The 16,886-nt window shown below is 47.3% G+C and overlaps 1 protein-coding gene across 9 annotated transcripts in view; it reads left to right on the top strand.

Annotated features, from left to right (window-relative positions):
* LOC127581620 (transcription factor COE3-like) overlaps nt 1–16,886 on the top strand; it is a 408,223-nt gene that overhangs the window by 56,087 nt on the left and 335,250 nt on the right. For 8 of the 9 annotated variants that reach the window (XM_052036218.1, XM_052036192.1, XM_052036172.1 and 5 more), the window contains exon 6: nt 14,362–14,430. The exons of the other annotated variant lie outside the window; for it this stretch is intronic. In XM_052036218.1, the coding sequence (XP_051892178.1) occupies nt 14,362–14,430 (69 nt within the window). The remainder of the gene's footprint in view (nt 1–14,361; nt 14,431–16,886) is intronic. 9 annotated transcript variants of the gene reach the window in all.

Genomic DNA, 16,886 nt, shown 5'->3' with positions numbered 1-16,886 from the left:
AGAAAATTCATTAGTGAAGTAAATACTTTTGTTGTAACACTAATAAAATTATTCCTTGGCAGAAATACAGTCAATTATAAGGAAAGATTCTCTCATGTACCACATGGCAGAGAGATAAATCAAATTGAACCATTGTACTAACAAGACCTGGGGAGTATTTAAAGGGGACTATGTTCTTTGTGACGGATATTAATGACTTGAATGAAAATGTAGATGGGTGGGTTAGTAAGTTGGAGTCATGGACAGTGTAGACGGCTGTCAAAGGACACAGCATGTTGTAGATCAGTTACAGATATGGGCAGAGCAATGGCAGATGGAGTTTAATGGAGATACGATAGACTCTGTAGATACTGGAATCTGAAGCAACATGCACAAAATGCTGGAGGAACTCAGCAGGTCAGGCAGCATCTATGGAGAGAAATAAACAGTTGACGTTTCGGGTCGAGACCCTTCATCGGGACTGGAAAGGAAGAGGGCAGAAGCTAGAATAAGAAGGCCAGTGGAAGGGGAGGAGCACAGGCTGGCAGGGGGTAGGTGAGTCCAGGTGAGAGGGGGAAGGTAGGTGGGTGGGGGAGGGCGAGATAGAAGAAGCTGAGAGGTGACAGGTACAAGAGACAAAGGGCCAAAGGAGAAGGAATCCGGTAGGAGAGGGCAGTAGAGCATGGAATAAAGTGAAGGAGGTGGGGAACAGATGGGCGGGTCATGAGGGTGGGGGAGGGGAAAGAGAAGGGGTGAGGGGGTCACAGGGATGAGGGAAAACAAGGGATGGGGGAGAAAGAGGAAGGTGGGGTTACCGGAAGTTAGAGAAATCGATGTTGAGGCCGTCAGGTTGGAGACTCCCAAGGCGGAATACGAGGTGTTGCTCCTCCAACCTGCGTCTGGCCTCAACGTGGCAGTAGAGGAGGCCGTGGATAGACATGTCAGTATGGGAGTGGGACGTGGAATTGAAGTGGGTGGCCACCGGGAGGTCCTAGTGGTTGTGGCGGACAAAGCCAAGGTGTTCGATGAAGCGGTCACCCAATCTGCGTCGGGTTTCACCAATGTAGAGGAGGCCGCACCGGGAGCGCCGGAAGCAATAAATGGCACCCTCGGACTCACAGGTGAAGCGCTGCCTCACCTGGAAGGATTGACTGGGACCCTGAATGTTGGTGAGGGAGGAGGTGTAGGGCCAGGTGTAGCACTTTGCACAGTTGCAGGGATAAGTGTCGGGAGGGTCATCAGTGGGGAGGGATGAGTGGACAAAGGAGTCGCAGAGAGAGTGGTCCCTGCAGAAAGCGGAGGGGAGGGAGGAGGGGAAGATGTGCCTGGTGGTGGTTCCATGGTCTACTGTCCCCTCCTACCAGATTCCTCCTCGTCCAGTCTGGATGGAGTTTAATCCGAGCAAGTGTGAGGTGTTGCACTTTGGGAGGTTAAATGTTAAGGGGAAAGTACACTGTAAGCGGCAGGACCCTTAACAGCATTGATGTACAGAGGGATCTTAGGTCCGGGTCCAAGTCCATAGCTCCCTGAAAGTGCCCGCTCAAGGTGTTAAAGACGGCATATGGCATGCTTGATTTCATTGGTTGGGGTATTGACTATAAGAGTAGGGAAGTCATGTTGCAGCTATATAAAACTTTAGTTAGGCCACATTTAGAGTATTGTGTGCAGGTCTGGTCGCCCATTATAGAAATGCTGTGGGGGTTTTGGAAAGGTGCAGAAGAGGTTCACCAGGATGCTGCCTGGATTAGAGGGTATGAGTGATAAGGAGAGGTTGGACAAACTTGTGTTGTTTTCTCCGGAGCGACGGAGGCTGAGGGGAGACGTGATAGAAGTTTATAAAATTATGAGAGGCATAGATAGGGTAGCAAGTCAGAATCTTTTTCCCAGGGTAGAAATGACAAGTACAAGAGGACGTGCATATAGGTGAGAGGGGGAAAGTTTAAAGGAGATGTGTGGGGCAAGTTTTTTACACAGAGAGTGGCGGGTGCCTGGAACGGGCTGCCAGGGGAAGCAGATACGATAGTGGCATTTAAGAGGCTGTTGGATTAAACACATGAATACACAGGGAATGGAGGGATAGAGATCATGTACAGGCAGAATAGATTTAGTTGAACTTGGCATCGTATTCGATGCAGATATCATGGGCCGAAGGGCCTGTTCTCTGTTCTGTGTTCTCTCTGAAAGGGCGTAGTCAGAAATGTTCAGCTTTTGTCTCCATCTTAATTCAGCACTGAATTTCACAAAGAACAAAAATATCACAGTGGTGGGTCAGACAAAGGCAGTTCAAAATCCATATGTTGAAAAGATCACCCTTCAGTTTTAACCAGGAGAGAGCAAAGAGGTAGGCTGGAGGATGTCGATAGGGAATTGAGGAGGAGGTTTGAGTGGAGCATAAATACCAGCATTGATTAGTTGGGCCAAATGGCCTGCTTTTGTTTGATGTATTGTGTGATCTGACCTAATCATTATGTCTTTGTCTGACCCAGAGCAATGTAGGGTGACTCTTAAATGCCCTCTGAAATGGCAGTCAATTCAGGGGCAATAGGGGAGGGGTAATACATGTCAGCGTTAGCACCATGACCACCACCCTCCCCACAGCTTCCTCCACACTTCCATCTTGTGAAAGAGTTAAAAACAACGTACACACTTGGAGAGATAAAGGCGTTATTGATGGGAGTTGGAAGAGTATAATGTCGCAGATGCTGGAATTCAGAAATAAAACATTGGAAACACTCAGCAGACCAGGCAGCATCTGCGGAGAAGAAACCACAGGTGTCATTTCAGCACAAAGATCTGATGAGGGGTCTTTCTGAAAGATCATCATCCTGAAAGGTTAACTGTTTCTTTTTTTAACAGATGCTGCCTGTCCTGCTGAGTATTCCCAGCAATCGGTGATTGAAGGGAGAGTTGAGGATGAGATTGAGTAGAAGGGAGGCAGGGGTGGGGAATTTCAGTTGGGTGAAGAAATGGCCTGGGTGGCATTTTAAAGGTACTTAGGACAGATACATGAACATACAGGAGATGGAGGGATATGGATCATGTGCAGACAGACAGGTTTAGTTTCATTTGGTATCATGATCGGCATAGACATCGTGGGCCGAAGGGCCTGTTCCTCTGCTGTACTGTTCTATGCTCTAAGAAACTTGGATGGGTCTCTTGAGAGGCAGCAATGTTGGAAGATTTCATGGTGGGTTAAGGTCAGGAGGGGTGTTGAATTAGTAAGCAAAGAGATGCTTTTTCTAGTGAGAGGTGAGAGAGTTACCATTGCGTTCAGATTCAAGGTGATAGGAAAATGAATCAGATGTGACAAATATGGCTTGACTGAGTTGTGATGTGAAATGCATTGTCCAAAAAGCTGATGGAAGCGCATTCAGTAGGAACTTACAAAGCACAATTGCACAAATATTTGAAAGAAAGCCAGAATAATTTTCCCAGGGTAGAAATGTTGAATACTAGAGGGCATAGATTTAAGGTGAGGGGGGGGGATGTTTAAAGGGGCTATGAGGGGCAAATTTTTTTTTACACAGAGAGTGGTCGGTGCCTGGAATGCGCTGCCAGAGATGGTGGTTGAAGCAGATACGATAATGGCATTCAAGAGGCTTTTAGATAAACGTGAATATACAGGGAATGGAGGGATATGGACCATATGCAAGCAGAAGGGATTAGTTTAATTTAACATCATGCTCGACATAGACATCATGGGCTGAAGGGCCTGTTCCTGTGATGTACTGTTCTATGTTCCATGTTCTATGTTCTACGAAAATGGATTACAGGGTTAAAGGAAGGAGTGAGACCAGTTTTACCAAATGCTTAATTAAGGTGGGCTGAATGGCCTTCTGTGTTATTCTCTGATTGAAGGATGCACAAACAGGTTGACGGGTCAAAAGCAGAAAATGATGGAAATGCTTAGCAGGTCAAGCAGCATCTGTGGAGAAGCACGAATTACTGTTTCAAGTCAATGACCTGCCATTGGAACTGGAGGTTCATTGAACTGAAATGTTGACTCTGTTTCTCTCACTCCACAGATACGGTCTGACCTGGTAGTTGCTGATTGGTTTATGACTGTCACATGTACCAAGGTACAATGGAAAACTGTTTTGTATGTCATCCATACAGATCACTTCCCCACATCAGTAGATTGAGGTAGGACAAGGGAAAAGCAATAACAGAATGCAGAATAAAGTGTTAGAGAGAAAGCGCGGCACAGGTGGACAATAAGATGCAAGGGCCATGACAAAGTAGATTGCGAGGTCAAGAGTCTATGTTATCATACAAGAGGTCCATTCAATAGTCCTGTAACGGCGGGATAGAAGCTGTCCTTGAGCCTGGTGGTATGTGCCCTCAGGCTCCTGTACCTTCTGCCTGATGGGAGAGGGGAGAAGAGAGAATGACCCGGGTGGGTGGGGTCTTTGATTATGCTGGCTGCTTCACCAAGGCAGCAAGAGGTATAGACAGAGTCCATGGAGGGGAGGCTGGTTTCCGTGACGCGCTGGGCTATGTCCACAACTCTCTGCAGTTTCTTGCAGTCCCAGGAAGAGCAGTTGCCATACCAAGCCGTGATGCATCCAGATAGATGCTTTCTACGGTGCATCGATAAAAGTTGGTGAGTGTCAAAGGGGACATGCCAAATTTCTTTACCCTCCTGAGGAAGTAGAGGCGCTGGTGAGCTTTCTTAGCCGTGGCATCTACATGGTTGGACCAGGACAGGCTATTGGTGATGTTCACTCCAAGCACAAAATACTCAGAGTATCCTGTACAGGACAGAACAGTGACACCGACTTCTATCTTCTACATTCTTATGTCTATGTTTGTGGCATTTGCTGTTTTTAGTTCCATGATCTGCAGCATCTCAGCTTCCGATTAATGAACTTATAGACATTTCTGTATTTAGGTGGAGCTGCAGTGATAAAGATATTGATGGCAATATAAAAATATACATTGGATTAAGATGTAGGAGATAGAAAAACAAGTGCTTTCTGGGTGAAAGCAAACTGCCAGGCACATCGGTGGAGAAGCACAGAGACGAGGGACAGCCAGTAGTACACAGCAGACAGATGGGCAGTCACCAGGTGGGTTGACATCAGTAACTGGGAGGGTGTGCTATAAATAGAAAGTGCACCGCTGTACTTGAGATCTCCTCTGTCCCAGTTGCCAGTAACTGATCTTGCAGGCAAACTTTCCAATCTGACAGGACAGTTCAGTAATGAAATGAGCTAGGGCACAGGCAAACTCAGGAGTGAGTGGGAACAGCCTTTATAGTATTAATATGTTTGTGGGACGGATTGAGTGACGTTTTCCGGGGGTGTTGTGGTGTGGTGTGGGAAGGGCGTGTTGTGCAAGGGGTACATTACAAGAGGGGTCTGTTGTGGGCAGAGTCTGGTTTGTGTGGGGTATATTGCAGGAGGGGTGTGCTGTGGGAGGGGCCTGGTGTGTGTGGGGGTATATTGCAGGAGGGTTGTGCTTTGGGAGGGGCCTGGTGTGTGTGGGGGTATATTGCAGGAGGGGTGTGCTGTGGGAGGGGCCTGGTGTGTGTGGGGATATATTGCAGGAGGGGTGTGCTGTGGGAGGGGCCTGGTGTGTGTGGGGGTATATTGCAGGAGGGGTGTGCTGTGGGAGGGGCCTGGTGTGTTGGTGGGGGGGTATATTGCAGGAGGGGTGTGCTGCGGGAGGGGCCTATAGCAGGAAGGGCATGTTGTGAGCTGATCCTGCTGTGTTGCAGGAGGGGCGTTTGTTGTTCAGCATGTGTTGAAGGCTGGTGGTGTTGTGGCTGAGGTACGTTGGGGAGGATGTGTTAGGTCTGGGGTGTACTGGGGGCAGACTGATTTGCGTGTGGGGTGTGTTGCAGCCGGCATGTGTGGCAAGTAGAGTTTGTTTCATGTGATGGTGTTGTAGCTGGATTGCTGTGGATATGTATGTGTGTGGGGTAGGCTGTGGGTAGGGTGTGTCGTGGGAGGTGTACTTTGCCTCTGGTTGTATTGTGGATTGGTTTTGTTGTGTGTGGGGTGTGTTGGGGTGGGGTGTGGGCAGAGTGTTGTGGTTGGATGTGGGGTGTTTTGTAGGTTAGGGGTTGTGTTGTGGGTGGTATGTTGTAGTTGGGTGTGTTGTGTGTGGAGTATTGTGAGGCAGGTAGAATGCTATGGTTGGGTTGTATGTGGTGTGTGCTGTGGGTGGAGTGTTGTGGTTGGGTGTGCTTTGTGGAGGCTATGTTGCATGTTACGGTGGTGTAGCGGTTAGCGTAATGCTATTACAGCACCAGCGACCCATGTTCAACTCTGGCCTCTGTCTGTAAGGAGTTTGTATGTTCTCCCCATGTCTGCGTGGGTTTCGTCCGGGTGCTCTGGTTTCCTCCCACATTCCAAAGACGTATGGGTTAGGAAGTTGCGGGCATGCTATGTTGGTGCCGGAAGCGTGGCGACACTTGTGGGCTGCCCCCAGAACACTCTACACAAAAAAGGTGCATTTCGCTGTGTGTTTCGATGTACAGGTGACTAATAAAGAGATCCCATCTCATCTCAAGTGCGTGATCAGTAGATATGTTATTGGAGGGGCTTATGATGGATTTGTCTTGTTGTGAGATGTAATGGGACCCAAACCCACAGATGTTCAACACAGTTTAGTTATCAGTAATCCAGATGAGAAGTTCCTGAGACACAAGAGATTCTGCAGACGCTGGAATCTGGAGCAACACACACAAAATGCTGGAGGAAGTCAGCAGGTCAGGCAGCATCTGTGGAGGGAAGTAAACAGTCGACGTTTCGGGTCAAGACCCTGAAACAGAAGAGCAAGAGGAAATAATCCCTCCCTTTTCATGGGTGAAAAAACAACAGCAGAACAAGAGATGAAGAGACAGCCCTTGACTGTTGCTGGAGCACTGATTCATCCCCACAGGAAGTCCAGCCACAGTTTTCCAGTGTATCACACTCCTATTCTGGAACATGAAAACCATCTGCATCACATTTCCAAAAGATTAAGACAGGTACATGGTATAAATAGAATAATCCCACAGATACTGCACCTTTGTATCGCACTCACTGCTACCAACTGGGTTTCTGCATTAAGAAGCAACAAAAGAATATGTTAAACACAGCCACTGGCATTAAATTGCACACATTAAATAGTTATCTGGCAAGATCAGTGGATTCCCAGCAGAGGGAATAGGTACAAGCAAGTCAGTTATATATATCTGGAACAATATTCAGGAATGAGTTACAGATTGAAATCTGATTGATGTTCAGGGATTTATATTTAGCATAACATTTATCCTGGGGAATAAATTACGAATTGGAATCTAATTGAGGGATATGGGAGGTTTATTCAACTGATACCCAGGAGTGAGATACAGGCTGGAGTCTAGTTGAGGGATTTGTGGGGGTTTATATATCAACAAAAAACACAACGATGCTGGAGGAACTCAGCAGGCCAGGCAGCATCCGTGGAGAAAAGCAAGTGGTCAACGTTTCGGGTCAGGACCCTTCTTCAGGACTGAAGATAGGAAGATAGCCCAATATACAGGAGGGAAAAGCAGAGCAGTGATAGGTGGACAAAAGAGGGGAGGCGGGGTGGGCACAGGGTGGTGATAGGTAGATGCAAGTGAGAGATAGTGATAGGCAGGTACGGGGGAGGAGGGGAGAGCAGATCCACCGGGGGATGGGTCAAAGGTAAGGAGAGAGGGGGAAAAAGGGTAGAAAAAAGAGAGAGAGGCTAGGAAAGGGAAGAAGAGAAGCACAGTGGGGGGGCAGGTGGGATTTGGGGAAGAGGGTGGGGTTTACTTAAAGTGGGAGAATTCAATGCTCATGCCGTTAGTGCAAGGTTCCAAGAAAATGAGGTGCTGTTCCTCCAGTTTGCGCTTGGAATTCTCCTGGCAGTGGAGGAGGCCGAGGACTGACACATCAGTGGTAGTGTGGGAGGGGGAGTTGAAGTGACTGGCAACGGGGAGATGCAGATCGCGGTTACGGACAGAGCGCAGGTTTTCTACGAAACGGTCACTTAGTCTGCATTTGGTCTCACCAGTGTAGAGGAGGCCAAATATAGGATTACATTTATGTGGGAGAAAGTTAGAGATTGTAATTAAATTGTGGGATTTTGCGTGGTTTATGTATGGAATAACAGATATCCAGAATTAAATCACAGGGAGGAATCTAATTGAGGGTTTCAGTGGGTTTATATATTGAATAAGATTTATCTGGGAGAAAGTTATAGGTTTGAATCTAATTGAGAGATTGGGGTAGAGACACAAATGACTGTAGATGCTGGAATCTGGAGAAAAAAAAATAAACTACTGGAAGAATTCTGTGGATCCAGGGCCATCAGGAGAGGCAGGACAAACTTGGGCTCTTTTCTCTGGAGCGGTGGAGGCTGAGGGGTGATCTGTTGGAAGTGTATAAAATGATGAGGGGCATAGGTAGGGTGGACAAGCAATATCTTTTTCCCATTATTGAGAGATCTAATACACAGTACGGTAGTGTAGCAGTTAGTGTAATGCTATTACAGCACCAGTGACCCGGGTTAAATTCCGGCCACTGTCTGTAAGGAGTTTATATGTTCTCCCTGTGACTGTGTGGGTTTCCTTTGGGTGCTCCGGTTTCCTCCCACATTCCAAAGACTTACGGGTTAGAAAGTTGTGGCCGTGCTATGTTGGTGCCGGAAGCGTGGCGACACTTGCGGGCTGCCCCCAGAACACGCTACGCAAAAGATGCATTTCACTGTGCGTTTCGATGTACACATGACTAATAAAGATATCTTACCTTACCTTACCTTACCAGAGGGCATGCATTTAAGGTGAGAAGGGAGTAGGTTCAGTATAGACGTGAGGGGTACGTTTTTTACAGGATGCCTGGAATGCATTGCCTGATAGGGTGGTGGAGGCAAATTCACTGGGGGCTTTTAAGAGGATGGGCATGAATGAGAGGAAACTGGAGGGATATGGGCAGTCTGTAGGTTGGAGGGAATAGCTATGTCAGTACAACATTGTGGGCCGAAGGGCCTGTTCTGTGCTGTACTGTTCTGTGTTCTATGTATCTGTGGAGGCAAAGGAATGAGGCAGGATCTGGACACGAAACGTTGACCATCCCTTTGCCTCCACAGGTGCTGCTCGACCCACTTGAGTTCGTCCAGCAGTTTAGTTTTTGATGAGGGATTGTGATGGTTTATATATAGCATAACAGAAACCTGGGAATGAATTACTGGCTGGAATCTTGAGGGATTTAAGGGGTCTATATATAGAGAGTAACAGATACCTGGGAGTGAGTTACAGGCTGGAATCTAATTGAGAGGTTCAGGAGGTTCATACGTCAAATAACATTTATCTGGGAGAGAGTTACTAGCTGGAATCTACCCAGGAGTTCTTGTCGTTTATATATAGAGTAACAGATAGCTGGAAGTGAGCCACAGGGCGGAATCTCATTGAAAGGTTTATGTAGTTGATAAGTAGGTTTTATTTGAGAGTGAGTTCCAGGTAGAAATTTAATCAAGTCCTTCATGGGGAGTGATTTTTATATAGATACCTGGAAGTGTGTTGCAGCCTCGAATATAATCAAGTGGAATAACATTTATCTGACAGAGAATTACAGGTTGGAATTTAATAGAGGGATGGGAATGATTTATTTAGCATAACATGTACCTGGGAGTGAGTTACCAGCTGGAATTGTGAGGGAGTTGAAGGGTTTCTACATGGAATAACAGGTACCTGAAAACAAGATACAGGCTGGAATCTAATTGAGAGGTTTACGGGGCATATATGTAGAATAACTTTTATCTGAGAAAGTGTTGCAGATTGGAATCTAACACAGATGTATTATATTTTGAAGAATAACTGGGAGTGAATGAGTCCTTACCTTTGAAATCCTAATCCTCCAATAACTTATCATACAAAAGATGCAGAGCAACTGTAAGTATTGTGATTATAGAAAACAGAAAATGTGAAGCAACAGACACAGGCAAATGTTATTTGTAGGATTGGATCCAGTCAATAATTTAAAGGGTTGTTGTTATACTCTCTGTACTCTGTGACTGGGGAGACTGTTGTCAGCTTTGGTTGGAGCCTGGGTCTCTTTCAAGCCCCAGAGTGCCATTAGCCTTCTGTTTATTTATCACACCAGCACACACTGTGCACGCACTCAAACTGCTGTGCCCAGACGCTAATTGGACTCGGGGAGCCTCTGTGGAAGCTTCTGCTGACTGCAGGAAAATAAACTAAGGGAGTGTGGGAGCTGTGATGGGTGACTTTCAGAGCTGGCTGCCCCTGCCAGTGGCTTCTCAGTTCAAACACTCACATGGCAGTTGGCTGCTCCTTTAAGATCAAGGTCGACCCATACATGAAAGTGTCCATCAGAAGCCACCAGTACCCTGTCATCGACTGGATCATTTCTGTGTTAATCCAGCTCCCCTCCATGTTGTTACTGAGTAATTTCTCCCGGGCAACAACTTGCTGGGTCTCCAAGAAGAACTAGAAACTCCCATTTTAATATTTTTGACGGATCGCTTTGCATTTAAGTGTTTACTTAAAATAGAGTCATTTAGCATGGAAGCAGGCCCTTCAGCCCCAGCCCAACAAGCACAATACAGCCACCCATTTACACCAATCCTACATTAATCCCAGTATTTATCCTCCCCCCATTCCCATCAACTCCCCCAAAACTCTACCACTCGCCTACACAGTGGGGGCGATGAACAGGGACCAATTAGTGACCTATTAACCCTGACCACTCACCTACACACTAGGAGTTATTGACAGTATCCAATTAACCCACCAATCCCACACGTCGTTGGAATCTGGGAGGGATCAGGAGCGCCCAGAAGAAACCCACGCGGTCACAGGGAGAACGTGCAAACTCCACACAGACAGCGCCCAAGATCAGGATTGAACCCGGGTCTCTGGCACTGTAAGGCTGTGGCTCTACCAGCTGCATCCCTGGTCTGCATTTGGCCCTCATCTTGTGTACCCCCTACACTCTTGCCCTGTAGAGACTGCAACACAGATAGAGGCCTCTCAGTCCATCTGGTCTATGCTCTGCATGTGGAAAACATGGCAGGCAATTTGCGCACTGCAAGATCTCAGATCATCTATTGGCAATATTTTCATTGACGGTGCAGATCCCTGTGGGATTGATGCACCAGCCCCTGCAGGGATGCCTCTCAGCAGGTGAATCCCTGTGCCCATTTCCTGAAAGCCTGCTGAAGGTTGGTCTACACCCCGTGGCTAACTCATCTTGGGTCTGAACCTGGAAGCATGGGTGGATGCAGGCAGTCTCAGCTGTATGTAGGATCTGTCTGACCATCACTCAGGCCTGGGGCAGAGGGTAATCAACCATTTGTTTCTTCAAGGAGTTCACTAGAGGCCTTTAAAATGGCCTTTCCATTGCCTCTCCCACTGCCAGGTCAAGGCTAAATGCAAATTTGATGAACAGCACCTCACATTCCTCCTGGCCAGTCTCCAACCTGGTGGCATGAACATTGAATTTATTGACTACAGCTCTGCCTTAAATACTATAATTCCAAGCAAACTCATCACCAAACTCCGAGACCCGGGATACAACACCTCCCTTTGTAACTGGACTTTCTGACCAATAGACCGCAATCAGTGAGGATAGGCAGCAACACCTCCTGCACAATTATTCTCAACACTGCTGCGGCCTCAGCCCTCTACTCTACTCCCTATACACTCATGACTGCATGGCCAGATTCTGCTCTAACTCCATCTACAAGCTTGCAGATGATACCACCATAGTGGGCCGTATCTCAAATAACGATGAGTCGGAGTACAGGAAGGAGATAGAGAGCTTAGTGACATGGTGTCATGATGACAACCTTTCCCTCAATGTCAGCAAAGCAAAAGAGCTGGTCATTGACTTCAGGAAAGAGGGTGGTCCACATGCACTTGTCTCCATCAATGGTGCTGAGGTCAAGAGGGTGAGAGCTTCAAGTTCCTCGGAGTGAACATCACTGATGGCCTGTCCTGATCCAACCATGTGGGCACCACGGCCAAGAAAGCTCACCAGCACCTCTACTTCCTCAGGAGGGTAAAGAAATTTGGCATGTCCCCTTTGACACTCACCAACTTTTATCGATGTACCATAGAAAGCATCTTATTTGGATGCATCACGGCTTGGTATGGCAACTGCTCTGCCCGGTACTGCAAGAAACTGCAGAGAGTTGTGGACACAGCCCAGCACATCACGGAAACCAGCCTTCCCTCCATGGACTCTGTCTATACCTCTCGCTGCCTTGGTGAAGCAGCCAGCATAATCAAAGACCCCACCCACCTGGGTCATTCTCTCTTCTCCCCTCTCCCATCAGACAGAAGATACAGGAGCCTGAGGGCTCAAGGACAGCTTCTGTCCCATGATGATAAGACTATTGAATGGTTCCCTTACACGCTGAGATGTGTTCGGTTTTGGTCACCCTGCTATAGGAAAGATGTTATTAAACTGGAAAGAGTGCAGAAAAGAATTATGAGGATGTTGCCTGGACTCAAGGAACTGAGTAATTAGCAGGGGTTGGACAGGCTAGGACTTTTTCCTTGGAGCATAGGAGTCTGAGGGGTGACCTTACTAAGGTGTATAAAATCATGAGGGGCATAGATAGGGTGAATGCACATATTTTTTTCCCAGGGTTGGGGAATCAAGAACTAGAGGGCATGGATTTAAAGTGAGAGGGGAAAGATTTAATAAGAACTTGCAGGGCAACCCTTTTTTTTTATATACAGATGGTGGTAAGATAAGATATCTTTATTAGTCACATGTACATCGAAACACACAGTGAAATGCACCTTTTGCAAAGAGTGTTCTGGGGGCAGCCTGCAAGTGTCGCCACGCTTCCGGCGCCAACATAGCATGTCCACAACTTCCCAACCCGTACGTCTTTGGAATGTGGGAGGAAACCGGAGCACCTGGAGGAAACCCACGCAAACATGGGGAGAACGTACAATCTCCTTACAGACAGCGGCTGGAATTGAACCCGGGTCGTTGGCGCTGTAATAGCGTTACGCTAACCGCTACACTACTGTGATGGAACGAGCTGCCAGAGGAAGTGGTTGAGGCAGGTACAATAACAACTTTTAAAAGACAGTGGGACAGGTACATGGATAGGAAAGGTTTAGAGGGATATGAGCCAAATGTGGGCAAATGGGACTAACTTGGATGGGCATCTTGGTCGGTATGCACCAGCTGGGCGAAGGGCCTGTTTCCATGCTCTATAACTCTATGAATTACGACCCAATCTTTTTTAGCATCTCTTGATAGGCCAACCCTGTCATTCAAGGAATTAGAATCAGAATCAGATATATTATATGACGTGAAATTTGTTGTTTTGAGGCAGCAGTACAGTAAAAGGCATAAAAAATAACTATAAATTACAAAGTAAATAGTGCGTAAAGAAGGAATAACAAGGTAGTGTTCATGGATTCATGAACCGTTCGGAAATCTGATGGCAGAGGAGAAGAAGCTGTTCCTGAATCACTGACTGTGGGTCTTCAGGCTCCTGTACCTCCTCCCTGATGGTAGTAACAAGAAGAGGGCATGTCCCAGATGGTGAGAGTCCTTGGTGATGCATGCCACCTTCCAGAGCCGCCACCTTCTGGAGGCACCGCCTCTTGAAGATGTCCTCAATGGCGGGGAGGGTTGTGCCCGTGATGGATCTGGCTGAATCTGCAGCCTCTCCTGATCCTTTGCATTGGAGCCTCCATACTAGGTTGGTCAATTAGTCTTATGAATTTGGATAGCTTCCAATGCTACTATATCCTTTTTTAAGTAAGGGGAGCAAAGCTCTGTGCATTTCTCCAACATCCTGTCCAACTGTAACAAACCCCTTCCTATTTTTAAACTCCAAACCTTTTGCAATGAAAGCACTTCTCCGGAGTGGCAGAGGCTGAGGGGTGATCTATTGGAAGTGTGTAAAATTATGAGGGCATAGATAGGGTGGCAAGCAATATCTATTTCCCATTATTGAGCGATCCAATACCACAGGGCATGCAATTAAGGTGAGAGGGGGTAGGTTCAGAACAGACGTGAGGGGTAAGTTTTTTACTGAGAGAGTGGTGGATGACTGGAATGCGTTGCCTGATAGGGTGGTGGAGGGAAATTCATTGGGGGCTTTTAAGAGGGGCTTGGATGGGCACATGAATGAGAGGAACATGGAGGGACATGGGCATTCTGTAGGTAGGAGGGATTAGCTATGTTGGCACAACATTGTGGGCCGAAGGGCCTGTTCTATGCTGTTCTAAAGCCAAGATGCCATTTGCCTTCTTAACCACCAGTTGGAGCTGTTGGACATTATCTCTGTTTCTGTCTCCGCAAATGCCGCTTGAACTGCTGGGCATTTCTTGCCAGTCTTAATCCCAACCCCCTATTCTTGTTCCATTAACGTTCCACCATTCCTTCCTTTCAGCCGGTGTTGCGACAAGAAAAGCTGTGGAAACCGGAATGAGACACCTTCGGACCCAGTTATCATTGACAGGTAAGGAATGTGCATTCCTTTTCCCAATTCATTGGGCTCGAGTGGATCTGTGGCAGGAATCCAGAATAATTTGCTGCTTATTCTGAAATTAGTGGAGAAGTCCTTCTTGCTTGAGGTGAATAGTATTGTGTATGACAACAGTGCGTTGAGTTGAGATTTGCCCAAACCATGAATCCACAATCTTGGAACCATTGAGGGGAGAAAAGGGATTTATTATACACTGGCCTGCTACGTTTTCACATGATTTTTACTTGCTGTTAAAGATTGGAAACATGTAGCTGCTGTGATGTTTTGGCTGATGTGATTTTATCATACGATCTCATTCCAAGGATTCATCTGAATTTGACAATTGAGTCTCCATTGCACCAATTCTGCAGCGTACTTTACCACGAGGTGTGCAAACGGTTGGCATCAATGGACGAGCTGTGTGCCTTTCCCTCGGGTTAGAGGGGAAACTGACAGAGCTACTGAAGCCCATGAAGGATTTGACAGAGTAAATCCAGCTTCTGAGGGTGCTTAGTGTGACTGCCAGAGGAAGCAGAGGTGAGATGAGGAAACACTGGGTGGCGCAGGGCGTTGCTGTGATCGGGCAATGTTCTGTCTGAAAGGGTCGTGGAAGCAGATTCAGTTGCAGTCTTCAAAAGAGCCCTGGATAATTATTCAAATGTGCCAGGTCTCTGGAGAGGAACAGGTGCTGGTGTGATCCTTGGATGAGGGATATCGGTCCCAAGGATGGATTTAAAGAGGCTGAGTGTGTTTCATCTCGAGGAAAGATTTGATGGAAGTATATCAGATTGGACGGCATGGTGGTGCTGCTTCACAGTTCCAGCAACTCGGGTTCAATCCTGACCTCCAGTGCTGTCTGTGTGGGGTTTGCATTTTCTCCCTGTGGCCAGGTGGGTATCCCCCCCCCCACCTCGGTTGCTCCAGTTTCCTCCCACATCCCAAAGGTGTTTGGGTTGCTGGGTTACCTGGCCACTGGTAGCTTCCCCGAGTGTGCAGGTGAGTGGCAGAATCTTGGCGGGGGGGGGGAGGGTGGTAAGTGGGGGCAGGATGTGGAGAGAGTAAAATGGGATGAGTGTAAACCGATGGTCGGTGTAGACTTGTTGGGCCGAAGGGCTTGTTTCCGTGCTGTGTGACTCTGAATAATGAGGAGTCTGGACAAAGGAGATGGTAGCAGGCTGTTCCCTTTGGTGTGTGGAGTGGGTAATGTTTAAAGGTCGGGTATAAAATAAGGGGGAGGAATAGCAAGAGGAGAAGTTTTTTTACACAGTGTGAGGTTGGAATTTGGAATTCACTAACTATAGATTGAGTCACACATCACGGAAACAGGCCCTTTGGCCCAACAGATGTGATGAAGGTAGGTCCCATTGTGGCCTTCATGGGGGAAATTAGATTAAGATATAGGCGAGAAAAATTTGCAAGGCTACGGAGAAGGGACTGGGGTGGAACTGGTGAGCTGTGGTGCTGGAGGACCAGAGTGAGGAACGGGAGAGTAGTTCTCAGAATCTGAATCAGAATCAGATTTTTTATCACTGACATATGATGTGAAATTTGTTGATTTGTGGCAGCAGTACAGTTCTCACAGAGAGCTCACACCAACCTGATGGGCTGGGCGGCCTTCTTCTGTGCTGTAACCCTTTTCTGATCCAATGATTGAATGGCTCTTCCAGTGTGGACACAGTGGCCTCTTTCTGGACTATTTCAACCAGTGATTCGATAAAGTTCCATCATGGTTACTGGGAGGAATCACATTCCATACACATTGTGGACAAATTTTTTAAGGCAGATTAGTGATTTCCATGAATCAGATTGATTTTCATACAGCGATCAACTCAGTGAACTCACTGCCTCAAAATAAAATCACTCAGCTGGCTCCTGTGCCCGGTAAAATGGGGACGGTACTTGGTTAGTAAACGGGGGGGGGGGGGGGGGGGGGGGGGGGGGGTTGGGGGCGGGTCACTGTCCCATTGAAACGGTGTTCCATCAGTCTCCTGGGTGGAAAATAAGCAGGTACGTGCAGGTACGTGTAGATGTGGAGGAGATGGTTCTAGCTGGAGGTTCTATCCGTCAGTATAAAATGGTCACTGGTAAATCCATTACAAGATGATAAGAGGCATAGGTCAAGTGGACAGTCAGAGACTTTTTCCCAGGGTGACAATGGCTAACACGAGGGTGCATAATTTTAAGGTGATCGGAGGAAGGTATAAGGGGGATGTCAGGGGTAAGTTTTTTACACAGAGAGTGGTGGGTGCGTGGAACGCACTGCCTGCACAGGTTGTGGAGGCAGATACATTAGGAACATTTAAGAGACTTGGATAGCCACATGAATGATAGAGAAATGGGGGGCTATGTGGGAGGGAAGGGTTAAATAGATCTTAGAGCAGGATAAAATGTCAGCACAACATTGTGGGCTGAAGGACCTGTACTGTGCTGTAGTGTCCTATGTTCGATAA

Source organism: Pristis pectinata, chromosome 2 (assembly GCF_009764475.1).
Source record: "Pristis pectinata isolate sPriPec2 chromosome 2, sPriPec2.1.pri, whole genome shotgun sequence".
Lineage (NCBI taxonomy): Eukaryota > Metazoa > Chordata > Chondrichthyes > Rhinopristiformes > Pristidae > Pristis > Pristis pectinata.
The sequence above is the reverse complement of the archived record's forward strand: the minus strand, read 5'-3'. Positions and strand labels throughout refer to the sequence as shown.